This window comes from Globicephala melas, chromosome 15 (assembly GCF_963455315.2).
Source record: "Globicephala melas chromosome 15, mGloMel1.2, whole genome shotgun sequence".
NCBI lineage: Eukaryota > Metazoa > Chordata > Mammalia > Artiodactyla > Delphinidae > Globicephala > Globicephala melas.
Window position 1 is genome coordinate 33431616 of NC_083328.1, and position 27514 is coordinate 33459129.

The following is a 27514-nucleotide window of genomic DNA, read 5'->3' on the forward strand; positions in this document are numbered from 1 at the left end:
ATGGCAGCCCCAGCTCATGAGAAACCATGAGCCAGAACCACCCATCAAAGCCAGATTCCTGACCCACAGGTACTGTGAGATCATAAATGTTTGTCCTTGTACCTGGACTGAGGCCCAGGGTTATTTTTTTATGTGGCAAGAGGTAACTAACACACTTTCCTGCTCCATTAACCATCTTCGCATCCACAAGATGGGGAGACAATTTCACAGACTTTGGGGTGAAGCCAGAAGACTGTGCCCCAGTGATGGAGTGGGTCAGAGGGTGGATCCACGCTCTGTGCTCTGGGGTACATTTACTGCACTTGAGTTTTGGTTTCCTCATCTGTACAGTGAAGACAGAGACAGCACTTACCTTACGGGGTTGTTCAGGGGACTTAGCGAGAACAAAGAAGAAATGTCTGGTCAACTGCAATGTGGGACAAGAAAGTCGGTTGTGTGGTTGCCATTTCTCATCTTCTTTCCTCCTCTTCCTCTTCCTCTTGGCATCTCAGATAAATTCTTCTTTCAGGTGATCCAGCAATGAGGTTTATTATAAAAAACCCAACCTCAAAAGTCTTTTAGGGGAAATAGACAAAGGCCAAAAGGTGGGACCTTGGAGAGTCCAGCTTTGTACAAAGTATCAGCATGATTGGGGCATAAGAGGGAAGCATTCCAAATCAGAGCACACACACGGACACTGCCCAGGGCCATGCGAACATCTCTGATAAAAGAATCTATTCTCAGCCATTCACTTAACACTACCATAATGTCTTGCCATAATCTGCATTGTTATTCCTTCCATACTCTTATTTCCCATACTATTTTTTTTCTTTAAGTCAACTCACCTTTTTTTCACTTAAATATTTTCAAAAGATATTTCAGATCACTACCATAAATAGAAAGCCAGTATCACTTGGTATAAAGAGAAGATCATCATAAAACCAAATAATAATGATCAATAGAAAACAACAACAACAAAAGTCCGTGTGACCCTTGAAATCATCTCAGGGTCCCCACCAGTACACAAGCAGACCGCACTTGGAGAATGCACCACACAGTTAAACATCCTGGAGAGTCTGGGCAGGAGTGATTTTGGAACTGTAAGCGCAGGGAGCATCTCTGCCACTGTACACCTGGATGTCAGTTGGGAGGTGCACAGGATCCACATCTGGCACCATCCACAGTCACATGCCCTAAAGACCCAAGTCCACTGCCACCATGTGGGGCCCCAAAGCACTCAGCTAGCATCCCTATCTTTACTGCGGGGACAATGAAACGACGTTAAACTTCCTTCCTACTTTCCCAGCACCATGGGGTCCATCCTCACATCAAGAAGTAAAGAGATTAGCCTGTGGCCCCTCCCCCAGTCGCTGCTCCTCTAGATGCTCCCCAGTGGACCTGGCCCTCCTCAGAGGGAGGTCCTCATCTTTCACATCATGTACCGCAGCTGAGACTCTGGCCCCAGGTGTTTCCTAATAGAAATTCCGCGAGTGCCTGGGAACCTTTATTCCCTCAAACCCAGTTACTTCTCCAGCAAGATCAGTTTCAGGTAAAAACCACTCCCGGTGATTGATGACAGCGACCAAGGAGGCTGAAAAGGAGGCAAAAGCAGTTTCAAACTCTAATCTGCTCAGCAAAGTGCTTCTACTTACTGAGTCTTGTGGACTGTTCTTGGCACTGGAGAGGAGGGCTGAATTTTCAGATGTGTAGTCCTGTCAAAAACAAAGACAAAAATAGGTTGGGGGGCCAGGTTGAGGAACAAAATTCTGATTTGGAGTAACCCAGTTTAGCATGACCTGAGTCTCTCACCACACTGAGCCACTGAGAGCACTCGCCCCGCCCCCTCTGTCCCCGCTCTCCTGGAAGGGGTCTAGACCCAAACTGCCCCACACAGCAACCACTAGCCACATATGGTTATTCTGAACTGAAATGTGCTGGAAGTACAAATTACACACTGGATTTTGAGACACCAACGAGAAAAAAAAAGAAATGTAAAATATCCTATAAATATTAATATCTCATTAATATTTTTATATCAATTACATGTTAGAATGATAATATTTAATAATACATAAAATAAAGCACATTAGTATATTTAAATATATAAATATATTATGAATATTTAAAATATATTGTTACAATTCATTTCATCTGTTTCTTTTTACTTTTTAATGTGGCTACTAGAAACATTTAAATTGCGTATGTGGCTCTCATGACATCTCTATTAGGCAGTGCTGGTCTAGATTTTTCTGAGTGTGGACACTCCATCCTAGCCTGAGGATACAGGTGGTCCTGCGAGACCCACACCCAGTTGCTCTGTTCCTTTCCACTGTTTCACGCCGGTGACAGCTCATGTTTATGGAGAACCTGGGATGCTGTGTGCTTAGTGATCTTCAAGCATTTTCTTCTTTAACCCTCACAAGGATATAAGAAGGAGGTTTTGATCTCAGCCCCATTTTACAGGTGGAGAAGCACAGAGAGGCTGAGAACTCATCCAAAGTAACTCAGCAGGGATGCCGCAGAGTCAGGGCTTGAACCAAGGTGTTAATGGTTGGGTGTTGGTTTAATCACTGTGGTCACATTCTCCCCCTGATGGCTTTATCCACTTCTCCGTGATGCTCACCAAATGGGAGTCTGCCATAGCCAGTCACCATCCAAGTCTGGGGAGCAGGCCCCCCAGAAGATGCCAGCAGTGCCTGAAGCTCCAAATTTTCATTTAAGTCATCGGGGTTTTACCTCAAGTCATGCCTTAAACCTCCTGGGCAGAGAGAGGAGCGTGTGTATCTGTGGGTGTGCGTGTGTGTGTGCACGTGTGTTCAGGCATGAAAGAGATCAAAATATAGACTGAGACACAGAGATCAAAAGAGACAGAGAGAGAGAGAGAAGAAACGGACCAGCCAGTTATTCACACCCACCCACACAGTCTTGAGAGCGCCGCTTCTGTAAATAGTTCTGAACTTGCAAGAAGACAGACACTACTTCTCATTTACCTTTTTGCAGTTTTCCCATAGTCAGCGGTCACAGAAAAAGCTGACAATAGAAAATCAAACTTGTGTTTGTGCCTCTCCTCCCTCTACACAGAGATTGGTCCTCATGCCACCCCCCCAGGTTACAAAAATGAATTAATGAATTAAGGAAAGAAGGAAGGGAGGGAGGGATGGACTTAAATCATAGGCCCCCATCCAGCAACTGCCCAAAGCAGCAGCCTGAGCAGGAGACAAGGGGGAGGATATTGCCAAAGGGGTGATGTTTCTGACAGATACATTGATTCTCCTTTGACAGGTGTCCTTTGGCTTGAGAATGTCTGGGTTTGGTTGCTTCCTTCTTGGCCTCATTTTATAAATGAGCCAACTAAAAGCCGTGCTTGAGTGATGAGTTCAGCCCAACGGCAGCTCTCAACCATCAGAAAAGATCCAAGTGTAACAGATCCCCTGGGACCCCTGTCTCCTGTGCCATCCCTGCAGCCACAGCTGTGCAAGGTGACCCATCCCTCTGCCCACTTCTCGCTGGTCTAGGGATGCACAGCTGCCCAAGCAGCACCAGTCACAGGCTCTTTCTCAGGAACAGGAACCAAGACAGATGGAAACGGTTGCTGGGCTCCAGGGGTCCAAGGCACTTTCATTCAAAGCCAGTGGGTTCATGGCAACCACTAGCCCTGGAAAGATGAACTTGGGGTTAAGCCAAAATTAAGAGGTCCCCAGAAGAAGCTGGCTGTAAGAGAAGGGGAGAGTAACTCCAGGTGAGCTGTTCCTCTCACAGTGGCCAGAACCCTTGGGCCTGGAAAGAGACAACTTACTTATACTCAAGTATGATCAAGTATGATTTTATTAGGAACCTCATCACCCAAGGAACTCCTATCCAGCTGCCCCTGTAGAGCCTCTTCCTTCTCTCTGAACCATCCTCGCTTCCCACTCTCTTCCACCAGCCAGGGGCCTACCCTCCCCACATGCCTGAGCCTGGGGTCCCAGAGGCCCGGGTTCTACTCAACTGACTCCCCCTCACTGTGCCCTACTTCCTTCTCAGGTCAACTAGCAGGAGCAGAGGAGTCTTCACCCCAAGGAGATGGAGGTGGTACCAACTCAATCTGCCATCCTCCGAAGACTCTTTCTGCCCTGCCCACCTCTTACAGACCTTCTCACATCTGTAATGGTTCACGCTCCTGCCCACACTGGCAGCCCCCACCCTGCTTAGCACAGTCCCTGCATGATCCTGAGCAAAGCAGCCGGCTGTACACCAAGCCCCCATGTCCCTGTTTCCCTCCTTACCTTGAAAACAGTGAGAAGCACAGAAATAGGTTCTACGCCAGATTGGAGACACAAAGACGAGATAAGAGATGTTGTCTCTCAAAGAGAGGGGGAGGCAGCAGCTGTCTGACGCTGTTCTCGTTCCCAGAAAGCCTCGCTCGTCCCTCTCAGTCCTTACTATAAACATCCACAGCTTCCGACTCAAGCCGGTCCATCATGGTGTGATTTTTCAGGAGAGAGAAGATCTGACTGCCTCCCCTTCGTGGGTCACAGACCAGCCCCTAAACTGGTTGTCTCCCTGGGTGTCGCCCCCTTTCTTCCCTCTGCCCCGAGTGCAGCTGCCCCCTTCCCTGGGCCTCACCCCCTCCTTGGAAGTCTAGTATTTTCCCCTTGGAATTATTGCCCTTTTGTGACTCGGTTTACAGCTTTCAGAAGCTTGGGTATAAATTACCAGCAGTGGGGACTGAGCCAGTTTAAACAATGACCAAGGCAGAGAGCCTGTGGGACCATGAAGCTTCACCCTCTCAGGGATTTGGCACGAATTGGTGTGACTGAACTGCCTGGAGAGCAGTGGTGGGCAGCGTTAGAATGTGACATTCCCTGCACAAAAATGAACTTTAAAGGGTTTATCTTCCAGGTTAACAGAAGGCCAAGACCATGACTAGATAAAGCCTCCTGAGTAATGGACAGAAGGTGAGGGGTCAGGGCCACGGTGGGGTCCCAGGGATGGAGCCAGTAAAGACCTGCAGGGATCCCGGCTGTGAAAGACAGGTAGGGTCAGCTCTCCAAATGTCTGCTACCCCATCTCATTACACCCTAAAACATCCTGACCACGACTGCTCCTTGAAAAGTCTGGATGCCGAGAGAAACAGGGTGGGTTGAGGAACCTGTGAGACCAGATCATGGCCCCTAGGTGATCCCAGACAACACACATTTTCACCACCCCACAAAGACTGCATTTTCCAAAGCAAAAAAATCAAGATAACACCTTAATTTGTGGACAAATTAAAGGACATAACGTACTCAATCTAATCACGTAGGTTTTTATCATCTCAGAGTGGTGAACACCTTTCTCATTACAACCCAAAACCCATAAAATTAAACATTTTGAACAAAATAGTTTTATGCATGAAAAATAATACCATAAAATGAAAGACAACGAGTGATAATATGAAAAAATTATAACTCAAAGGAAAAAACAAGTAAAGGAGACATACAGCCAATTCACAAAGGATGTGGTGGTACAAACGTCTGTCACTGACATTATGAGATCCTTGACTTCACACATAATAAACAAAATGCAAATTAGGATGATATATTATTTGCTTTACTGAGATTAGCAAAGATAAAAGTCAGATAAATTATCAAGCTCGTAAGAGTGTAGAGCAACAGGTAGTCTTATACATAGTGGAATTACACATCGGGCAAAACTTTAAAAGCTGGTAATATTTAAACCAGCAATCCCATGTCTTGGGATCTCTGCTATAGAATGGCTGCGCTTGTGGGAAATGCCCAATGCCAAGGATATTCGTTGAAGCAATTGTTTATAATTATAAAATATTGGGAGCAACATAAATTTCCATTATTCAGAGACCAAGTAAATAAGTTATGGTGCATCCAGACACCCCTAGTAAAGATAATGAGGTAGCTCAATACAGAATGATAGGGGAAAACAGTAAAATGCAGAGAGGTATGTATAGCATGCCACAATCTGTTCCCTGTTTTAAGAATATATGCATATGTATCACATGTATTGAAATCTCCAGAAGATAGATAAGAAACCGGCTTTAAAAAAAAAAAACACTGATTGTGGAGAGAGGAACTAGTTGGCTGAGCAGGATGGAATAGGAGAGAAACTAATTTTATTCTTCTGACTCTCGAATTGTGTGCTCTGACATGTATTATCAATTAGGATGTTTTGGCTTTTTTTACTGTAAAATTTTAATTTTATTTTGAAAAGAAAATAATTTAAGGGAATAGCATGCAGCAATACTATCAGAGCCCTTTGGGTAGGGATTCATTTCTAGACATTTTCTGAAAAGTAATTTAGCTTGCATGATGTGTTGAATGATCTGGGGTCATTTTGGAGGACAACAGCCCTGTCAACGTGGTCTGAAGACAGGAATATTGGCATTGGGGGGGATATTTTAAAGGGTTTTTTTAACCAGGAAATTCAAGTATGTGGCACATAAGCTACACTTCCCCATCCTGTTCCCAGGGCAGGCAGTGCTAATCGAGTGCTGCATTTTCTTGCCGAGCCCAGATGCAATCTCAGAATCCATCCCAACACACTCAGAAATGCTACCCCATCCATGCACACTGCCACACCAGCTGAAATCAAACTTCATCCCTGGTAGGGCAGCCATAGGGCGAAGCCAGAAACCTGGAAGCAGGGTCTCTGCTCACATGGTTCCTCAGCAACCCCACCTGGGCCTGGGAGCAAGGTTATGTCACCAGCCTCTCAGCGCCCCAGTTCCCCCACAGGTGGGAGCAAGGCAGCCAGCTTCCCAAGGCCCATCTTCTGAAAATGTCATCTGGGCCCCACCCGCCATCCCTGAATCAAACCGCCAGAGCCCTTCTGAGAAAACGCTGGTTAACCTTCAGTAAGGAACTCGGGCTCCCTCATTTCCCCCAACTTAGAAAATTCCGTGTAAATGTCAGATTAAGCCCTTCAGGCCTCTGCTTTTAAAATGAGAGATAAAATTTAGCTCCCTATTCCCAGATGTTAAAATCTCTGCTTCTCCCCAGGGCAAAGAAATCAATGTGAGTAAGCTCCGTATTTTTTTCCCTTGGAACACAACCACTTCCAGCAATTTATTTGACTGACTATGCCTTCTATTACCATGTAAATTGTTTCAGACTGCAGGAAAAAAAAAAAAGTATTAATCTCCTCTCAGTAAGTCATAAAATAAAGAAATCAATTTCAAGGTCAATTTAGCCCAAATAACACCTGCTGCCCTTTTTTGTAACCTGCAAACTCCTATGAAATGCTAGGCTGTTGTCCAAGGCATCAATATGCAGCTATGGAAAACTGGGTTTCACATCAGTCAGAGCAGTGCCAGGGGAGACCCTGGCCTCGTGGCCCAATGGTTCTGAGGGTGAATTTGGGAAGGATAGGGTCAACAGGACTCAGATAAACTATCCTCTGCAGGTCAGGGCAGGGGTGTGGAAGGAGGGCTGCAAAGGGGGTCAGGTAAAGTTGGGTTCCAGGAGGGAATCTGGCTGACTTGCTGTGTGACTCTGGGAAAGTCATTTAACCTCTCTGAGCTTCTGAATCTATATCTGTAAAATTACTTTTTAAAAATCTGAAAATAAAATGAGGGCTAGGTCATCTTATCGGACCCATCAACCCAGTCCATTGCAGAGTTTATCAAAGGTTAGATGCCCAGGGTTTTGTAGTTACCCTTCATCAAGAGACACAGTAGCATAGCAATTAAGGAAACAGGCTCTGGAGTGTGACTGCTGGCATCCAAACTGTCCCGATTTCATTTGTGAGCTCCTTGACTTTGGACAAGATACTTAATTCCTAGGCCCTGAGTTTCTTCATCTGGAAGTTGGGAGTAACGACGTTACCCATTTCTAGAAAGAGAGAACTACCACACTCGTGTCGTGGAGGAGAAAACTGGACTCAGGGTGTTGAGACTTGCCCAAGGTCACCCAACGTAGGAGAGAAGCTCAGGTCTGCACCCTGGAACCTCTGCCCCAGGCCATCATGCCTCTTACATCCTGGCCCTGGAACACTGCCGCTCGGTTTACCTGGCCCCATGGTGGATGAGGCACCACACAAACCCCAGAACCTCAGGCAGGTGGTTGGAGCCCCCACAATTCTTCCTCTTGAAAACCCTGCAGGTGAACAAGGCTTCTCCATGGCACATGCCCATTCCCTCCACCACCCTGAAACCACCACTTCACCACTCGTGAAGAGGTCACAGAATGGGGTCAGCTGCTTCCCACGGCTGGTCCAGGACCCAGGAGATGGGTAAGCCCATCGCTGGGACGTGTCCCAACAGATTTCTTCCTGCCCAGGTCCTGACCTTACCTTTTGTGACTGGCATTGTGTTGTCAAGGTTGATTCAAGTTGTAGCATATATCAGAACTTTGTTCCTTTTTCGTGGCTGAAAAATATTCCGTTGTATGGATAGACCACATTTTGTTTATCTGCTAATCTGCTAATGGACATTTGGGTTGTTTCCACCTTTTGGCTATTATGAGTAATGCTGCTATAAACATTTGTGTACATGCTTTTATGTGGACATATGTTTCAACTCTCTTGGGTATACACCTAGGAGTACAATTGCTGAGTCATATGGTAACTCATATGGCAAAGCATAATGGTCATATGGTTTAATCATTAGAGGAACATTGTTTTCTAAAGGCGGCTGCACCATTTTACAATCTCATCAGCAGTGTATGAGGGTTCCAATTTGTCCACATTCTCATCAACACTTGTTATTACCTTTGTTTTTGATTATAGCCAACCTAGTGGGTGTGAAGTGGGGTCTCTTTGTGGTTTTGATTTGCATTCGCTTAATGACTGACAATGTTGAACACCTTTTCATATGCTTGTTGGCCATTTGTGTATCTTCCTTGGAGAACTGTCTATTCAGATCCTTTGCCCATTTTTAAATTGGGTTACTGTGTTTATATATTCTAGATACAAGTCCCTTATCAGAGAGATCATTGGCAAATATTTGGGGCTGTCCAGTCGCTTCTGAAAAATGTCTTATACTAAAGTAGCCAGGGCTTGTCTGTTACAGGTAAGCAACCAACGGGGCAATGTCACAGCACTTCCTCAGAGCTTTCTGTCCTGGCTCCCTCTGAGGGTTAGAACCTGGACCTACATTTTGGATGCCACTATCCAACGTTTTCAACAGACAGACAGTCCTGTGCCAGGACTTGATCCCACACAAATCAAGCCAGGCTCTCTGAAGGTGAAGTGGGAGTTTCAGTAATTCTTAAATCTCCCCAGATGACGACAATATGGCCAGGCTGTGAACTATGGGTCTAAACCCAGAGTAGAGGATTTAGAGGTTCTGGAGGGGCTGTCCTTTGAGGAGTCAAAGTTACCCCATGGGGTGGCAGGACATGTGCAAGTAGCCATGCCAGATTCCCAGTTGTGAGATTCTGTAGTTCTCATTTACCACAGCAGCTCCTAAACCTCTAACTGCTCTTTCCAGAGAAAAGCAAGTGTGTTGAGACATAGGAGATTCACAAAGAAAAAACCAGCTAAGTGCAGAGCATAGCCACAGACCCCAGACAATGTCTGCAAAGGTAAAACAAACAAACAAATAGAGCCAAGAGGTGGAAACAACCCAAATGCCCATCAAGGAATGAATGGATAAACAAATGTGGTCCATCCATGCAATGGAATATTATTCAGCCATGAAAAGAAATGAAATTCTGATTCATACTACAATATGGGTGAACCTTGGAAATATTATACTGAGTGAAATAAGCCAGATACAAAGGCCACATATTGTATGATTCCACTGATATAAAAATGTCCAGAATAGGTGAATCTATAGAGACAGAAAGTAGACTAGGGGTTCTGAGGGGTTGGGAGGGGAAGGGGATAGGAAATAACTGCTTCATGGATACAGGGTTTTGTTTTGGGAGATGATTATGTTTTGGAACTAGATAGAGAAGACGGTTACACAATATTGTGAATGTACTAAATGTCACTGAGTTGTTCACTTCAAAATGATTAATTTTATGTTATGTAAATTTTACCTCTTTTTATTTCTTAATAAGAACCAAAAAAGTCCCAACAGACCCAGACATCTCTCTTTTGCTGCCTTGACCATACTTCTTTTCAAATAAAAATAAATACACAAAAGCACACTTCTACATACATCTGTACAATCAAGAGAAGCTTTCTCTTCTATTAATCCCTAAAGCCATTAAAATTAATAGGATCTGTAACAGGAATGTCTAACAGACTTACCGACTCACTGAATCAAGAAACAAGCATGGGCAAGAACAGAATTGTGGTCACCCCAACGCATGGAGAATTTCAGTCTCCTGTGAGCGAGTGAGGTGTGGGTAACTACAGCCCCTTCCTTGCTCATCTGTGGTACAGGGATGGCCTCTGACCTCTGAGGGTACCTGACACTCAGGAGAGGACAGCCCACCTGCTCATGCTGCCATGTGAGCGGAGACTTTGAAAGTAGAAGCTGGGGTGGAATGATAAAAATTAGTCTGGGAGAGAAGCAATGATTCATTGTCATGCCCTTGCGAGGAAACTTAAGGCATGAAAAGTGTCCACTGGCACATGGGCCACAATATCTAATGAGATGCGGGGAGACAGGACATATAGAAGTCCCGGCAAAAATGCTGGGATATGCTGCATGGACATAAAGAAGGGCATTAGTGATGCAAGATGAAACCCAGACATATATCTGGCTCGAGATGCTGAACACAGCACTCAAGTTTTCCCAAGGACGAGAGCAGCGGGGGCACTGGTGAAGGAGACGTGGGTTACTACAGGAGCTTTTGCAAAATGAAGTCAGGGAGAATGGCAAAACAAGTGAAGCGTTAAATAAATACTTCCTGAATGGAATCACTAGGGAGAACACTAAAATTAGGATGTCTGACAAGGGCTTTTTATCCAATCTGCCCAGGATTTCTTCAGGGTTCCTGAGAGAGACGTTGTCAGTAACCCACATGACATCATGGGCCATTTCTGCAGAAATGGGACATTTGGAGCACAGAGCACTGGGCAGTCTGATTAGAGGGATGTGGACCGGACTCAGGGGAACCAGAGATGCCTGAGGCAGCCTGAGATCTCTGGGCCAAACCTGGAAGCAAGCCCCTGAGAAGGAAGAGGGCACCAGCCAGTGAATCGCTACATTACAGAAGTTAAGAAAGAGCGTGGGCTCTCATTCAAGCAACCTGCTCTGTCTTTTAGTAGATGCATGACCTTGAACAGCTCTCTCCATTTCCCTAAACCTCAGCTTTCCCATCTGTAGGATGGGATAACAGCTTTCATCACAGGAGACTATTCAATGAGATGATCATAAAAGCCCAATACAATCTTTTTAAAACACTATAAATCATACTACTTAGGGAATTACCTATTCTTTGTATACAGCTCCGATTAAGAGGGGGAAATGTACTGTCAATTTATGTTTGTTTATTTTATTAAATTTCCCATTTTTTTCAAAAAAAAAAAGCCCAATAAATCATAGCTGTTATCATCCCCATTTCACAGAGAGGAAACTGAGGCCCGGGAGAGCTAAATAACATTCATGGATGTCCCTAACATATGTATTGGCTTTTGCTGTGTGTGTGGCGTCCTGCAGCAAGAACTTTGCATAAATCATATCATTTGATCTCTAGAACAACCTATGAGAGCCAAACTGGACCTCTCCTTAGCTGTGTGATCTTGGGCATGTTATAGTACCTCTCTGTGCCTTGGTTTCCTCCTCTGATATAAAGGAGATCATAGTAGCACCTTCCCTAGAGGGCCAATGCAAGGCTAAATGAGTTACTATGTGTAAAGGTCTGAGAAAAGAGCCTGGCACATGCTCACAAATGTGACTATCAATATTATCACTGATATAAGCTCATCTTACAAACAAGACTCAGAGAGGGTAAGCAAGTTGCCCAAGCGTTTGCTTGGCTACATTTGCACTAAGCTGATAAGGGATAGAGTCTGTCTGACTATATCACTCTTCTTTCCTTTGCATCATTCAGTAGGCACTTGGGGCTTAACTGGCGACTGCCTCTTCTCGGAAGTTCCCAGCCCCTCCTGGGACACTGCACAGCATAGAGGTTAAGACAGTGTGCTTCAGGCCCTGATAAGGCTGGGTTCAAATTCCAGCTCTGCTCTCACTTTGACATGTGACCAGAGAGGGTTGTTTAACCTGTCTGTCTTGGTGTCCTCATTTTTAAGGGGGTGGGGACCCTAATAGCACATTGAAACCTCAATAAGTGGTAACGTCAATACTTTCTGCTGGCTCCAGTCAATGCTGTGTGGAAGGAGAGACACTGATTTTACTAAGCTGTGTCATTGCCTCCTTTCACTCAGCTGCTCTGAATGCATCCAGAGTCCTTGCTAAGATGGCCCTTCCCCCTCCTCAGCCCATCTCTACCCCTTGGCCTACGTGCATCTGTCTCCGTCGCCAGCCAACAGGAACAACTTCGTGCAAGTGTGGTCTGGTACTCAGGGGGCCACGGGAAAGCCAAATCCCTGGGATTAGGATTCCCTTGGGACTGCCTTCCTGCAGAAGAGGGAACTGTCAGCTCTTTTAACAGTGAAATAATTGCAAGTTTGAATGTGGATTCCACGCCGAACAACTGCAATTAGAAGCCACCTTCTGTTCGCAACAACTGCTGCTTAAATGTAATCGTTGCCTTGTGCACAAACCCCAAATGAGTGTCTCAGTTTTGCTTTCAACTACACTTTCTTGTCTACATTAGAGCATCGTCACCTCCTTTCCTAAAGCTCACATCGCTCCTACCTCTGGCTGCTTCTCCCTGTTCCTGGGTCAAGTCCACACGCCCTACCTGGGGCAACAAGGCCTTGTGTATGGTCTGCCCCCAGCTCTCTTCTTCACCCTCTTCCTCCACTCTTGACCCTCTCACTCTCTGAGCTCCAGCTACACCTGCTGTCATCCCTGCTTGGAAAGCTAGTTTGGTTCTGCTGTTGAACTCTACATATCCTTTAGGCCACAGTCCAAACATCACCTCCTCCAGGAAGCTTTCCGTGATGTGCCACACCAGGTGAGAAACTCCTGTGACACACCCTTGCAGCATCATGTACATTATGGCACTTCCTAAAGCTTGAGATTACTAATCTGCATCATCTGCATAATTATGTGGATAACTGTCTCCCCCAAGAACTGTACCCCATCTGTGTCCCATGGATGCTGCTTTTTCTACCCCCAGTGAAGTCCCCACTGGCACATAGAAGGTATCACTACATATGTGCTGAGTGTATTTAATCATGTAAATGGTTTATTCTCCCTAATGAGTGCAACCTCCTCAAGGTATGGCCTGGGTCTTAGCCATATTTAGGTTCCTTGTGGAACCTAGCATGGTCCCTAGCACATGAAAAGTGCTCAGTCTGAACTGGCAGCATTTTTAAGCAGCCTCATGCTTTAGCTACTATTTTCATTTTTGTCAGAAAAATGCAAACATGAGTCCAGGGCAGCCCTTCCCCGGCCTCCTCTGGATCCAGTCAAGTACAGCCTCTGAGGGCCCTTAGCTTGGGTACTTGCACTCACCCAGGAAGACAGACAACCCTTTCCATCTCATTAAGAACACATCCCAGGCCTGCCCACACCAACATTCCTTGAATTTTCACAGCCTGAAGACTTCCTGCTCGGAGCAGTCAAGATGAAGGAAATGCCCCTTGCTTGGTCTGTCCCAGGAGAGTTCTGGCCTGTTCTCACAACCTCCCTATCCCCACCTGGTAAGACTGGGAAGTGGCAGGGAGGTGCCTGCCTCTGAGTATATGGTTCCAGGCTCGCCTCGCCATTGAAGAATGGGATCATTAAGACGGGTTATGACATAAATGTAAGGTCATCTGCTGAACAGATTCCTGCCCCTGGGTTGCCCTTGGCTGGAATCCCATCAGTTTGCCTTTAATTAAACCTGACTGTAGGAGTCCCCCATCCTACAGGCAATAGGATCTGGAGGCACTGCCCACGAGCAAAGCCAGGGCAGCACCAGATACCACAAAAGGTAACATTTACATCCACTCCCCAAAGATGGCATGGTGGGGAGCTCAAAGCCCACATAAAGCAGATGTTTGGAGGCTCAGCACCTCCCAGGGAGAATGATGAGTGTTGAAGCAGGACCAGCTGGAGGAGGCAACCCAGCCGAGCAGCCCTGGCCTTGGTCTAATGCCCGCCTTGCTGGCAGCCTGGCATGGGCAGCATCCAAGTCACCCGGGTGATGAAGTGAAAAGTCTGTACCTCCCCCCAGGGGAGGGCGGGCGGGGAGGGGAGGGAGCCACTTCTCCCGGTCCTTGAGAAGATCCACAAGCTCAGTCGGCACTTATCCCAGGGAAGCGGTGCCAGGCGAAGCTGAGACCCATGCAGCTGGGGATGTTTTCCCACAAGCTCCATCACCAATCAGTCTCCGCAGCTGCTCCCAGATCAGAATGGAATCCAATCAGCCAGTGCTCACGTGAACCCAGAAAAGAAAGACTGCATTAACTGCCCCTCCAGGCACAACCCTCACCCACCCACCTGTGGCTAGACCTGCACCATCACTGCAGTAGACTTGGGGAGACTGCTGCAGAGGAGACAGGCGGGGTCCCTGCCCTGTCTGGGCTTAGAGTCTGTTGTGGGAGATGTTAAGTGGGGAATTACAGAAGTAATTGGGTAGTGAGAGGTGTGAGAAAAGCCATGAAAGGAAAAGTCCAGGATGCTATGAGATCTCCCCGGTGCATAAAGATCCGAAGAATGACAGGAGTTGGTGGACGCGATCCTGGCAGAGGGGTCAGCCTCAGCAAAGACCCGAGGCTGGCACTTTATAAGCCAAACTAGTATCACTGGAGTGGGCAGGACAGGAAATTTGGGGTCTGGAAGGCCATGCTAAGAACTTCAACCATTCTCAGATAGCAGCAGGTGTTTGGGCAAGGTCAGGTGTGTTTGAAAAGACTGCTCTGGATGTAAGGGGGTGCAGGAATGGACAGGAAGGAAGCAGGAGGAGGCTGCAGGAGAATCCAAGAATCCAAGATGCTGGGAAAGTGGACAGAAGAGGGAGGTGGAGGGGAATGTGTTTGGGGGTGGATTTCCTAGGACAGGAGAATTTAAGGGGTGTGGGAGTGAGGGAGGAGAGGAAAGGATGATTCCAGGGTTTCTGTATAAGCACCTGGGCAGCCATCTGTGCTGCTCCCTGAGCTGAGAGACCCCCGTGGAAGTGCAAGTTGGGGAGAAGATGCTGGGTTCCATTTTGACCTCGCTGCAGAATTAGGGATGTGCAGCCTCTGTGCACCAGGACCTCGGGGGTTGAGTGGGCGGAAACAACCTGGTCCCCGGGGGGTGTTTTAATCTTCATTTAACCTCCGCTTCCTGCTTCCTACATGGTTCATTATTGGTATTTCACAGAGGGGTTCCTGAGGATTCTTTAATATCTGCTGAGAACCTTGAAGGCCTCAGAACTAATAGCTGTCAGAACTAAATTAATAAAACAAGGCAGCTTTTTTTTTTTCTTTTTTTTCATTCCATGAGTCACTGTGCAGGAATGTTTGCAGAAAGCACCTGATCTCCCAATGGCTTTTCATGTTTTGAAATTGACAATTCTTTCATTCCAGTCAATAAACTTCTAAATGTCAGACCATGGATAGGGTTTTCCTAGCAGGGTTTGGGATCCAAGGTCCTTCTTGAGATGCAGGAAGGATGAGGGAAACAGATCTCTCTCTCTCTCTCCCACCCTCCCTCTCTTACACTTACATTTATACTTACACTTACACACACACACACACACACACACACACACACACACACACACACACACACACACACACACACACACACACACACACACACACACACACACACACACACACACACACACACACACACACCCTCCAACAAGTAAAATTTGGTTACCCAGAAGAACAGAGGCCAGTGTTCCTTCTGACAAACGAGGGCAAGTAAGTAAAAACCCAGGTCATTCATCAGAAATTTCCAAAACCCAAAACCTCTTTGCAAACAGAAGCTTTTCTTCTTAAAACTGACTTAGATTCATCTGGTGGGAAATCTCCCCTGACTTAACATGAGACGCTTTATATTAGATTGAACCAAAAGAAATCTCCAATATTCAACTGGACTGTTTATGACCTAAAGAATAGCCATTCATCAGCCTAATGATATTTATTTATCCCTCTTAGTGTGAATATTGGCGTATTTGCAGAAATATTCATGTGTTTGGTTATGAAGTGCTGCCCCAGGCACCACTGGAGGTGTGATGTAATGTGTAGCATAGGCACCTCAGAGCCTTTCTAAGATCTGAAAAACGATGAAGTCCAGACCACACCTGGCCCCACACCTGGCCCCAGACCACACCTGGCCCCACACCTGGCCCCAGACCACACCTGGCCCCCACACCTGGCCCCACACCACACCTGGCCCCACACCTGGCCCCACACCACACCTGGCCCCACACCTGGCCCCAGACCACACCTGGCCCCACACCTGGCCCCTTTAGAAGTTTTAATGACTTCTATTACTACAGGTTTGCAAACCTGTAGTAATAGAAGTCATTAAAATTATTTATGGGGAATGTTCTATGTTGCAAGGGACTGACATCAGATAATTCACTGGGAATGAGGATGGAAAAAGAGCACATGAATGCTAATTATACAGATAAGGCACCACTGTTCCCACTCAATTTTAGCTGTTGAAGCCCCACACTGTTTTGACCTCACAATGCTGGGTTGAGCCTACCCCCAAGACAGGTCCGTGCCTCCCTAACACCCCCAATGTGAAGGAAACCCCTGATTTAGCTACCAAGAGTGGAAGCTGTTACAGAGCCAATCAGCCTAATAGGATGCTCCTGACATCCCAAGTCTGCCTGTTTTCAGATCCCCATGAAATAATTACACTGCTCTTTCCTCTTGGAAAATGGTTTTCGTTAAGTTGGAGAAATGTGTGATTCGATAAAGACATCCCACATGGGGCTCCTAGGGGTGTTCAATTGAGAGAGATAGACCAACTTGGAAAAGGTCCTGACAGTGTCTTATATCAGACAACCTGGAGGTGAGGGGACGGGGAAAGTGGGGGATGGGGGGGAGGAGACACAGGTCAGGAGGGAAGGGGCTTCAGCAGAGGGCTCTGAACTGTAGATATGGTTCCCGATGGATATCCATGGCTTAACTCCTCTTTAATCTTGGCCCAAGTGGTGTAATAAGCCATTCTTAGAACTTAATAACTCCTCGGCATCCAATCAATAACAGCTCTGAAATATCCCTTCCCTGTATTTATTTAGTTCTCTGGCACTCAGACACTGCAGCTCCTTATTCCCCAGGACACCTGCATTTGCACCTCACTTTCTTTATCAACAGGGCAGCTCCTGACATATCAACCCAGAAGGTGCGCCTTTAAGAAATGGGCTTTGATGGAAACTCCCCATAATGGAGAAGCAAAAGGACCAAAGAGACAAATGAGTCAACATGTTTGCAGTATCTCCAGAACCAACCTAAAATTGATGTTGGCCCTTCTCCTAGTTCCTGTTAATGCAAAAATGTCATCTGGATCTTTGGGAGAAAGGGGCCAGGATGCACATCTTTCTGGATTCATCTGGAAAATTATCAGTACCCAGTTAACCAACTTGCAGTACTGACAAATGGAAAAAAATTTTTTAGTTCCTCTCTTGGATGGGTGGGTGGAGGCTATTTGCTTCGATTTTTTAAACTATTTTCTTGATTGATATGGACTTTGGACTCAACAGAAAGATAAGCAGGGAGGGAACAAAGGAAAAGAGGAAGAAGGAACATGAAGTCCATCTTGACAGGACTCCGTCAAGAGAAGAAATGGCTGCAAAGCTTCCAACCCCAGTAGCCCCAGCCCAGATGAGCAGACGACCTCACTTCAAAGTGCAAACACTGGTGATCCATTTACTACAAACTTCATATAATGCCAGTTTTTGATGCTATTATTAAAAATGAGGGGAAATTGGGTATCTTGGCACCAGATTCTCTGGGTGGTAATTCCAGCTCAAGAAGAGGTTACATCGCATTCCAAGTAGAGACGGAGTTAGCACTTCTTCCTATTTTGACAGAGAGGTGATCAGCCCAATTAGGTCAGTCGAGGTTAGTTGATTATTTACTGGTTAGGTCTATACCAGCGGTCCCCAACCATTTTGGCACCAGGGACCGGTCTCATGGAAGACAATTTTTCCACGGACCCAGGGTGGGGGGTGGTTTCGGGATGATTCAAGCGCATTACATTTATTGTGCACTTTATTTCTAATATTATTACATTGTAATATATAATGAAATAATTATACAACTCACCATAATGCTGACAGGAGGCAGAGCTCAGGCAGTAATGCGAGCAATGGGGAGTGGCTGTAAATACAAATGAAGCTTTGCTCGCTTGCCCTCTGCTCACCTCCTGCTGTGTGGCCCGGTTCCTAACAGGCCATGAACCGGTGCCAGTCTGTGGCCCGGGGGTTGGGGGCCCATGGTCTACACCATGTGGCACTTCTGACTACTCCATGTGCCTCTGGAAGTTTTACCTCTGAGACAGGTGACTCCAACCTTAGTTGGAATGGGACGTGTGTTCCACACCCATCAGGTAAGAGTAGGTGCCAGGGAATGTGGTGCCAGAAATTGCCATTTTCCAGAGAGGCTTTGGACAAGGAGGTTGACTCTTCTGAGCTCTAGGTGTATCATCCATGAAAAGAGAAAAGTGGTACCTGCCTGATATAGAGCTGTTAGGATGATCATCTGAGCTAGAACACATGAAGGACAAGTTACCAATAAACGGTGGCTGTACTGATAAGGATGATGATGATGAAAATGATGGTAATGATGACAACAGTAATGGGGATGACGATGAAAATGACTATGACAGAGGTGACAATAATGACAACGACGATGAAAGTGATGATATAATGGTGATGATGATGTTGACGGTAATGATGACGGTGACTTACTTTTCCTTTATTTCACCCATTCCTCAATATCCAACTTCTCAGAATTAAAATTAAGAAACAGCCTATTCAGAGAGAGCAATTTAGGATGTTCTTAGGTAAAGGAAGCTTCATAATTGTGATGAAGTAAGTCCCTTTTATAAAGCAAATACACTTCCATGATAATAAAATAACCCCAATGTGAAATCCCTCAGCAGAGGTGGTTGTACCACAAGGTGAATGACCCGTATTATCACAAAGTTATTAAAGTATCCATTTGTTATCTGGTTAGTCAGGGGGATGGGGCCAAAGCCATTTAGCACAGTATTTATCAAGCAGCAGGATTAGAAAAACCAGGCTCTCTGCAGGGCAGTTGGGCTCCCACCGTCTTTACAGCTCAGGTCTGGCTTTGTGAAGCCTCCCCTTCTGGAGACAATATTTTCTTGCAAAATGCAAAACAAGCAAAATCATGAATTTCAAGAATTTACTTACAGCCTCCGATTCTCCTAAAAGTTTCCCCAATTTCCTGATTTTCCAGAGTTCAGAGGGTTCGGAGACTGTAATATGGAGGAATTAGAAAAGTGCTGACACTCCACTCAAAATATGTAATCATTTTCTTAAGTTAAAAACAAAAACAGCAATTGAGACGGCAGGACAGGCTTGTGAGGGGATGAAAAACCTTCTCAGGGGCTGCAAAGGGAAAGATTCTGATGCAACACGGTTGAATCTTATGTTTTCCAAGCGAGAGCAGCTAGCAGCATTACTTGTTGGGTCAAACTGCACAAACTTATTTCTCCTTCTGAACCTTAGTTTCCTCACCTGGAAGAAAATGAAACGATTGTGATGCCCTCACAGGTCCCTTGCAGGTGTGAAATTCTACCGTTCTAAGATTATAACTCTGTTGTCAGCCTTCCACCCAAAATAAAATCTGAAAACCTGAAGACCTCATCAGAAAGAACGGCATCAGGTGGTCAAAATGAAGAAGCTGAAAGATAAACAGGATGTGGTACAGGACAGGCCTGTTCCATACAGAGGAGCCTTGGGAGGGGGCAGGGAAGGATAAATATAGGGGCCAAGATTTGGGACCAGGGAGACAGCCAGGCAAAGGAAGCCTCTGCTACAGGAAGCTGCGATCTATTCCTGGTGCATGCCCTGGGGCTGGAGCTCTCAGAACAAGCCATGTCCAAATCATCTGGAGCATATACTGAAATGCAGTTTCCCAGGCTCCACCCCTAGTAATTCTAATTCAGTATATTTGGGTGGGGCTCAGGAATCTGCATATTTAAGAGCACCTAAAAATGATTATGATGCAGGTAGGGGAGGGGTTGTGGAACAGCTCAGGCCAAAGCAGTGATGAGAAAACTGAAGAGGAACCACTTTTATGGCCTTCACCACCCCACCCGAGGCTGGGGACAAGGACCAGCATTTCCAACAGCTTCCGGGGGAACTCTGACACGCCTTTCTTCCACTGCTCACTCCAGATGCCTCAGCATCATCCCCGATACTTCTCTTCCCCTCTCACTGTACCTCTGATCCATCAGTAGATCCTCCCAGCCTCACCCTTAGAACACAGCCAACAATCAGAGTCTCACTATCTCCATCTCCACCACCCTGGTCTGGACCACCATCATTACAGCAGCCTCCTCAATATCCTCCCTGGGCCTGCCCTTGCCCTGTACGGCCAGAGCATCCTTCATAAAAACAAGTCAGGTTGACTTCCCTCGTGGTCCAGTGGTTAAGACTCCACGCTTCTGCTGCAGGGGTCACGGGTTCGATCCCTGGTCAGGGAAGTTTGGTGGTGTGGCCAAAGGAAAAAAAAGGACTTCCCTGGTGGCGCAGTAGTTAAGAATCCGCCTGCCAATGCAGGGGGCACGGGTTCGATCCCTGGCCCGGGAAGATTCTACATGCTGCAGAGCAACTAAGCCCGTGCACCACAACTACTGAGCCTGTGCTCTAGAGCCAGCGAGCCACAACTACTGAGCCCGTGAGCCACAACTACTGAAGCCCACATGCCTAGAGCCCGTGCTCCGCATCAAGAGAAGCCACCGCAATGAGAAGCCTGTGCGCCGCAACTAGAGAAAGCCCGCGCACAGCAACAAAGACCCAACGCAGCCAAAAATAAGTAAATAAAATAAACTAAAAAAAAAAAAAAGCCAGGTCATGCTGCTCTTCTGCTTATAGCCTTCAGCACCTCCTACCTCCCTCAGAGGAAGAGCCTTCAGCGGCCATCTTCCCCTAGCTCCTACCACTGTTACCCGTCTGGCCTGATCCCCCTGGTGCCCTTTCCTGGATGTTCACAGGGCTGCCTCCCTCACCTCTTTACATCTTGGCTCAGATGTCATCTCAGTGGGCTTTGCTTTGTACCTTCTGTAGAATAGCCAACCCCTCCCCTGGCGCCCCCCTTCTCCCTGTTAGTTGTTCTCCATGATGCTGTTTTACAGGTCATCATCTCCTTCCCCATAGAAAAATGACTCCCAGCCATGGGCGGTTGGCCCCCCAGGGGCCACGTGGCATGGCCTGGAGAGATTCTGCTTGTCACAACAGTGGGAGGGAATGCTACTGGCCTCTAGTGGGTAGAGACCAAGAATGCTGCTAAACACCCTACAAAGCACAGGACCGCCTCCCATAATGAGACATCATCTGGCCCCAAATGTTAATAGTGCCAAGACTGAGAAATCCTGCCAAGAATATAAGGTCTATGAGGTCAGAGATTTTTGTCGGTCTCGTCCACTGCTGTGTCCCCGCTGCCCAGAAGAGCACTGTGAACATAGTATCCATGCAATAAATTTTGTCAAAAGATGTGAAAGAACAAATAAATGACTGGGGCCTTCCCAGAAGGCCTGGGGAGCTTCTGAGCCACGTTAGAGTCTCCATCCTTTGATACAGGATGGACTTGGTGAAAGATTCCTGGGAGTCCACGGAACCACCTGGATTAAACCCTTCTATTCCCAAGAAACCATTTACTTAAGTTCCACAAGGGAAAGGGCACACATCTGAGATGTGAAGCAAAGGCTTGCTCTGCACCATGAGAGACGCATACGGTGTGCCTTGTAATATTCCTATTAGAAATAAGAAAGGGTCCACACCTTACTTATGAAAAGTAGAAGATGAGTCGCTTCATCATTGGGCCACAAAGAAGAAAACACCCTTGGCTGATCTCTGACTCTTAGAGTTCTGAACTCACTGTCTTATTTTTTTTTTAAGGTCTCCAAGATATTTAATAAGCATAATACAGGTAATGCTTTTGATGTCCAACATTAGTCTGCCCATGGGGGCTAACCTGGCCTGACTGGTGATTAAGCACTCAGAATGGTCAAATGGCTGACATTTATTGAAGACTCACCAGGGACTGGGAACTATTCTAAGGACTTGACGTACTAATTCACATTGAAACCTCACGACAACAGTTTTATCCCCATTTTACAGATGAGGAAATGGAGGTTCGAGCACATGGTGAGGAAGCGATAAAGTCAGAGTTAGAAACCAGACCTTCTGGTTCAAACCAATATTGTATGCTGTATGCAAACCCAGCTGTGTGTGACACTTCGGGTTAGAAGGAAAAAAGAGGGAGCAGATACAGGAGCAGCCATGAGAGGCTCTGAGGCCTGGTCCTGTGTTCGGCAGGTCAGGAGGACACACCCAGGTGCCTCACCATGTGTTGGGTTTCTATGCCCTATAAAATGCTCCTCTGTGAATGTCACCACGTGTTGGTGCTATGAAAAGGCTGATAAAGTTTAAACCCCAGTCCTAATGTGGAAATTCTCCCTTAACTGTCGAGTTGCCATCACTCCGGGTTTTTAATCTTTATGATATCTTCAATATGACTGACATAATGTCCTGTTCTTTTACTAGGATCCTCTTATGTAGGAGACAGAACAGGATGAACCCCAAACAGACAGAACCACATCAAGAAAGAAAGAGGAGAAAAATAATCCTTATTTCTCATCCCCACACAGGATGCCCAAAATAAAGATCATAGCGTCATGAGGAAAGGAAAAAGGGGAGTCATTGAATACTTGACCCATTCTGTCATGCTGAGAGGTTAAGAGAAATGGCTCTGGAGTCATACAGGTTCCAGGTCCCACCATTTCATTGACTTTGGGCATTTTATTTCATCCCTCTAAGCCTCAGTTTCCTCATCTGTGAAATGGGAATGATAAAGTCCCTGCCTCATGGAGCTGTTCTGAGTATCCAATGAGATGGTAAATTTAAGTTCCTAGCACAGTGGCCAAAATATAGGGGGTGCTCAAAAGGAACATTAACTCTTATCATTACTCCTTACCAAAAGTTTCTGAAGAGAATATCATTCCTTCCATTTTACAGAGAGGTAATCAGAAAATCAGCTGATATAGGTGACCTGCCCAAGGTGAGACATAGTCAGAACCAGGTTTCAAAAATGTGTCTGTTTTCAAAGCCTATTCACTTAACTCCGAGGACACCCACATTGGGGCAGTCAACCCTTAAGAGATAGTCTACCTTCCCTGACTAATGCCTTGAGTCAGGAGAGAGGTTTCAGCCCCTCACGAGGACACATGAAGAAGAGGTGCCACGACTTTCCAACCCAGTTATTTGGCAGGATGAGTGAAAAATCAAACATCTTAGATATTGACTTCAAAACATGAGTTCTTTTATATTCAATATCCTGTGATAAACCATAATGGAAAAGAATATAAAAAAGAATATATATATTTATATGTATAACTGAGTCACTTTGCTGTACAGTAGTAATTAACACAACATTGTAATTCAACTATGCTTCAACAAAAATAAATTAAAAAAAGAAAAACATGGGTTCTTAAGGCCATCACTGAGCAAAGCTGAGGACATGAGGAGAGTATGATGAGAGAGAAAGCACAGGAGAGGACATACCCACACTGACAGTGGGCAGAAAAGGAACTGCAGGAAACCACAGAATTTATCCAAACTATGCCAGCTCACTACTGATGACAAAAACTGACAAAGTGACAACAATCACCCATCCCTACATTACTATGTACCTAACTCTTATATTCCAAAGTACTGTGTGCTTATCTCCACAAACTTTGCTCTGCTACCTGTCCCATCTCCACCAACAGTGACAACGAATTTACCAACAAAATACAGAGACAATAAGTGGTGGTGGAGATAATGATGGTGGTTTAGATGGTGATTTCACCTAAACGTAGAAAGAGCCCTTCCAACCACAAGGCCCTTTTGCTGTTAATCTGAATATTCCACTACTACCATTTGAGTTGGATTCCTGTCCATGTACAGACATAGAAATTAGCCCCATTCTTTCTAGAAAGCCTAGTATTGAAGACCTGATCCACCACCACCTCACTCTGGGACCCTGGGCAGGTTACTTTCCCTCTGGATGCCCCAGTTTCCTGCTCTATAAAGTGGAACCTATAGTGCTACCTGCCTCGTGGGGTGGTTGTAAAGATTAAATGAGTTAGCATTTGTAATACACTTAGAAGGATGCTTGTTGCATCATAAAGACTCGATATATGTTAGCTATTGACATCAGCATTTACTCGGACAAGTGTGGTATAACTCACAACTACTCCAAAGTGATGCAGCCCTGGGGCCATGCACGCCCATATGTCCATGAGGCCACAGGATGTGGGATATAGCTAGACGGCCCATCCTTCCTCTCCCAAGTACAATCTCCATCTGGTTTCCCCCAGCTGCTCCCAAGGCCTTTCTGTTCTAGGAAAGCCCATCCATCTGAGGGCCTTTGTTTGGCATTTCCAGTCTCACTAATTGTGAGGCTTACCATCTAAGGCAGAAAACCAAATGTCTTTTGCCCATTAAAGTGAAAGTGAGACCAGAAATGTGTTAGAGTATTTGGACTCCCAGCTGTGAAGCCACTTCCTTCTGATGAATTGCGACACATGAAAATCAATCCAGGTCACTTAGGAGAACAACTTGGTATTTGGTGTCCAAATGAATCGCTGCTTATTTATTATGCTGCTATTTGATTAAATACACAAGAAGGGACTGAGTCGATGTGGAGTGTCTGCAGGTGAATTGTCTTGTGGCTCATTTGTGAGTGTCTCCCTGTCTAATACACAACAAAAAATAAACAGTTTCAAAGCATTCTAAAGCTATTCAGGCGGTTTCTCCATATTGCGGTTGATTTTTGTTTTACTCTTGTTTTCCTGCAATCTCTAGGAAATGGGACACATTACGAAAAAACATCAGCCAATACCAGGAAATCAGCCAGAAGCAAAATGTAATAACCAGAAGGAGTGGGTCAGCACGTATTGAACTCCAACTCCAAAATTTTTATTTTTAACCACTCCATCTAAAGTAAATGCCATGACACACTTTACATACTGTACCACCTTTTGCAAATGGATATTTTTGTGTTTGATTATTTGTCTATTGTCTATCTTCCTGGTGCGGGGAAGGCAACTGGAGAGCTGCCCTAAGCCAGTCTAAACAGGTTCACACATTAACCTCAGCATAAAAACTGAGAGTGACCGGGCGGAGCAAGACCAGGCTTGGCTGGGTGGAGACTCCCACCCCCAGGCGCCTCTCCGAGATCTCATTTCCACGTGGCGCCAGCCTAAACAGACTGGCTATTGGAAAATATCTTAGAGCTCCTTACAGATGAGATTCCATAGGTGGTCATCAAAAAAGAGGAAAATTGACCTCCAAATTCTAATGCAGAGTGACTCTCTCTCTCTCTCTCTCTCTCTCTCTCTCTCTCACACACACACACACACACACACACGTACCACTTTTCCTTCTGAACCCCAGAATGCCTTGGAGGTAGCTCAGCAAAGGACAAGGAAGAGGCAGTTCTTGTTTGCTCTGAGCCCTGTTTATTCGGTTGATCTGTGTCATCTTTCTCACCCAGTGTCTCCCTAAGGTTGCAGCCACAGTAACGAACCCCAGATACCTTTTCCTGACATCAACCCTGCCTCCTGCTTACTGATGATGGGCAGAGCAACTGTTGGGTCTGGGTGACTGAACTATTTCAAGTGCCATCCTTCAATCTGCAGAAGCTACAAAACCAATCCATATAAGAAACTGGTCGTGGCTGCCAAGGTCAAGGTCTGATGCAATGGCATCTCACCAGCAAGACACCTGTCTCCAATTCTTTGTTTAGGAGGTGAGATGACCAGGACGACTGATTGTGCACCAGCTAGAGAAGCAAGAACACTGGGATGGATTCCCAAAATTTATTGGACAGTTGGCCCTTTGTCCAAAATGTATGGTTTTCACCCCATAACAAGTCTTCTTGGGGTTGTAAATGATCAGTCTATTCTTTAAGTGACAGGCAGTTGGGACTGCACCTTTTGCTTTTGGCAACGCCACAGATGGCCTCACATGACACAGAAAGGAGGGAATAAACCCAAAAGAAGGATTCATTTCCTTAGCGAAGAGGAAGAAATCAGAAGAGAAAGCCCATACAATTGAATAGAAATATCTGTACATACCCGGGAAAAGGCATAAACTTGCAGTTATAAGATGAACAGTTCTGGGAATGTAGTGAACAGCATGGTGGCTACAGCGAACAGCAATGAACTGTAATACATTTGGAAGTTGCTGAGAGTAGATTTTTAAAGATCTCACTACACACACACACACACAAAAATGTGGTGATTATAGATGTTAACCTCATTGTGGTGATAGTCATTTTGCAATATATACATATATCAAATCATTACCTTGTACACCTTAAACTTATACAATGTTACATGTCAATTATATTTCAATAAAGGTAGAAAAAAACACAGACACGTTATGCAAATAAAAGCTATTATTATCATTTCTTATTAGACTGAAGAAATGCAACAATCCAAGAAGAGAGCCAGAAGGACAGATTCAGTGGGAGGAAATGAAAATTTAATCCAGAGAGAAGCATAATCAAGTGGAGAAGGTGACGCATTATAGTTGTGGGGAGGGGGGAGGAGAAACTCCTTTCTCTATTATTTTCAACAAATGTGTACTGTGTGCTTGGAGTGGTGGATAAAACAGATGTGGCTCCTACCCACGTGGAGCTCACAGTCTATTGGCAGTGAGAGACAGTACACACACACACACACATGTAAATGTACATTTATAAATTGTGGTAAGAGACAGAAAGCAGATGAGTGGTTGCTGGGGGATGGGGAGGGGGATGGGAAGTGGGAGGTGAGTGCTAATGAGTATGAGGATGTTGGGGGTGATGGAAATGTTTTAAAACTTACTGTGAGTATGGCTGCACATCCTGGAAACCACTGAATTGTACTCCTTAAATGGGTGAATTGTATGGCATATGAGTTATATCTCAATAAAAATGTTATTCAAGAAACAAAAATCTATAGAGAGGCAAGCATACCGGGAGCAGTGGAATGCGGCCTGCGGTCCACTAGATCAGTTGTCTTGCACCCAGAACACAAAGGCAGGTTCCCCAGCCCTTGCAAGCCTGAGGACCTTGTTATCCGCCCCAGGAAAAGAGCCCAGTGGTGCCAGAATGTCTGATCCTCTGATTCTAAGAAAAATTCCCCCTGAAGTTTTCTTTCCTCCCCCAGTTCTCTCCGCTTCTTCTCCTCCTGACCCTGAAAAATTGCTCTGTACACTCCGGGTGTTTAATAGTAGCTCCTGGCACCAGAATCGACCATCACAGCCTTGATCCAATGCATAACCAAAGGTGACAAGACCAAGAGGTTCTTTCATTGAGTCCTGACCCTGGCAGTTCCAGTATCTAGGAAAAAGGCAGCCTTCACAGA

General features: G+C 45.7%; 1 protein-coding gene across 13 annotated transcripts in view; it reads right to left on the reverse strand.

The window, feature by feature from the left end:
• RBFOX1 (RNA binding fox-1 homolog 1) overlaps window positions 1–27514 on the reverse strand; it is a 2181496-nt gene that overhangs the window by 1837392 nt on the left and 316590 nt on the right. For all 13 annotated transcript variants that reach the window (XM_060284028.1, XM_030883902.2, XM_060284024.1 and 10 more), the window contains exon 3: window positions 1632–1691. In XM_060284028.1, coding sequence (XP_060140011.1) covers window positions 1632–1691 — 60 coding nt within the window. The remainder of the gene's footprint in view (window positions 1–1631; window positions 1692–27514) is intronic.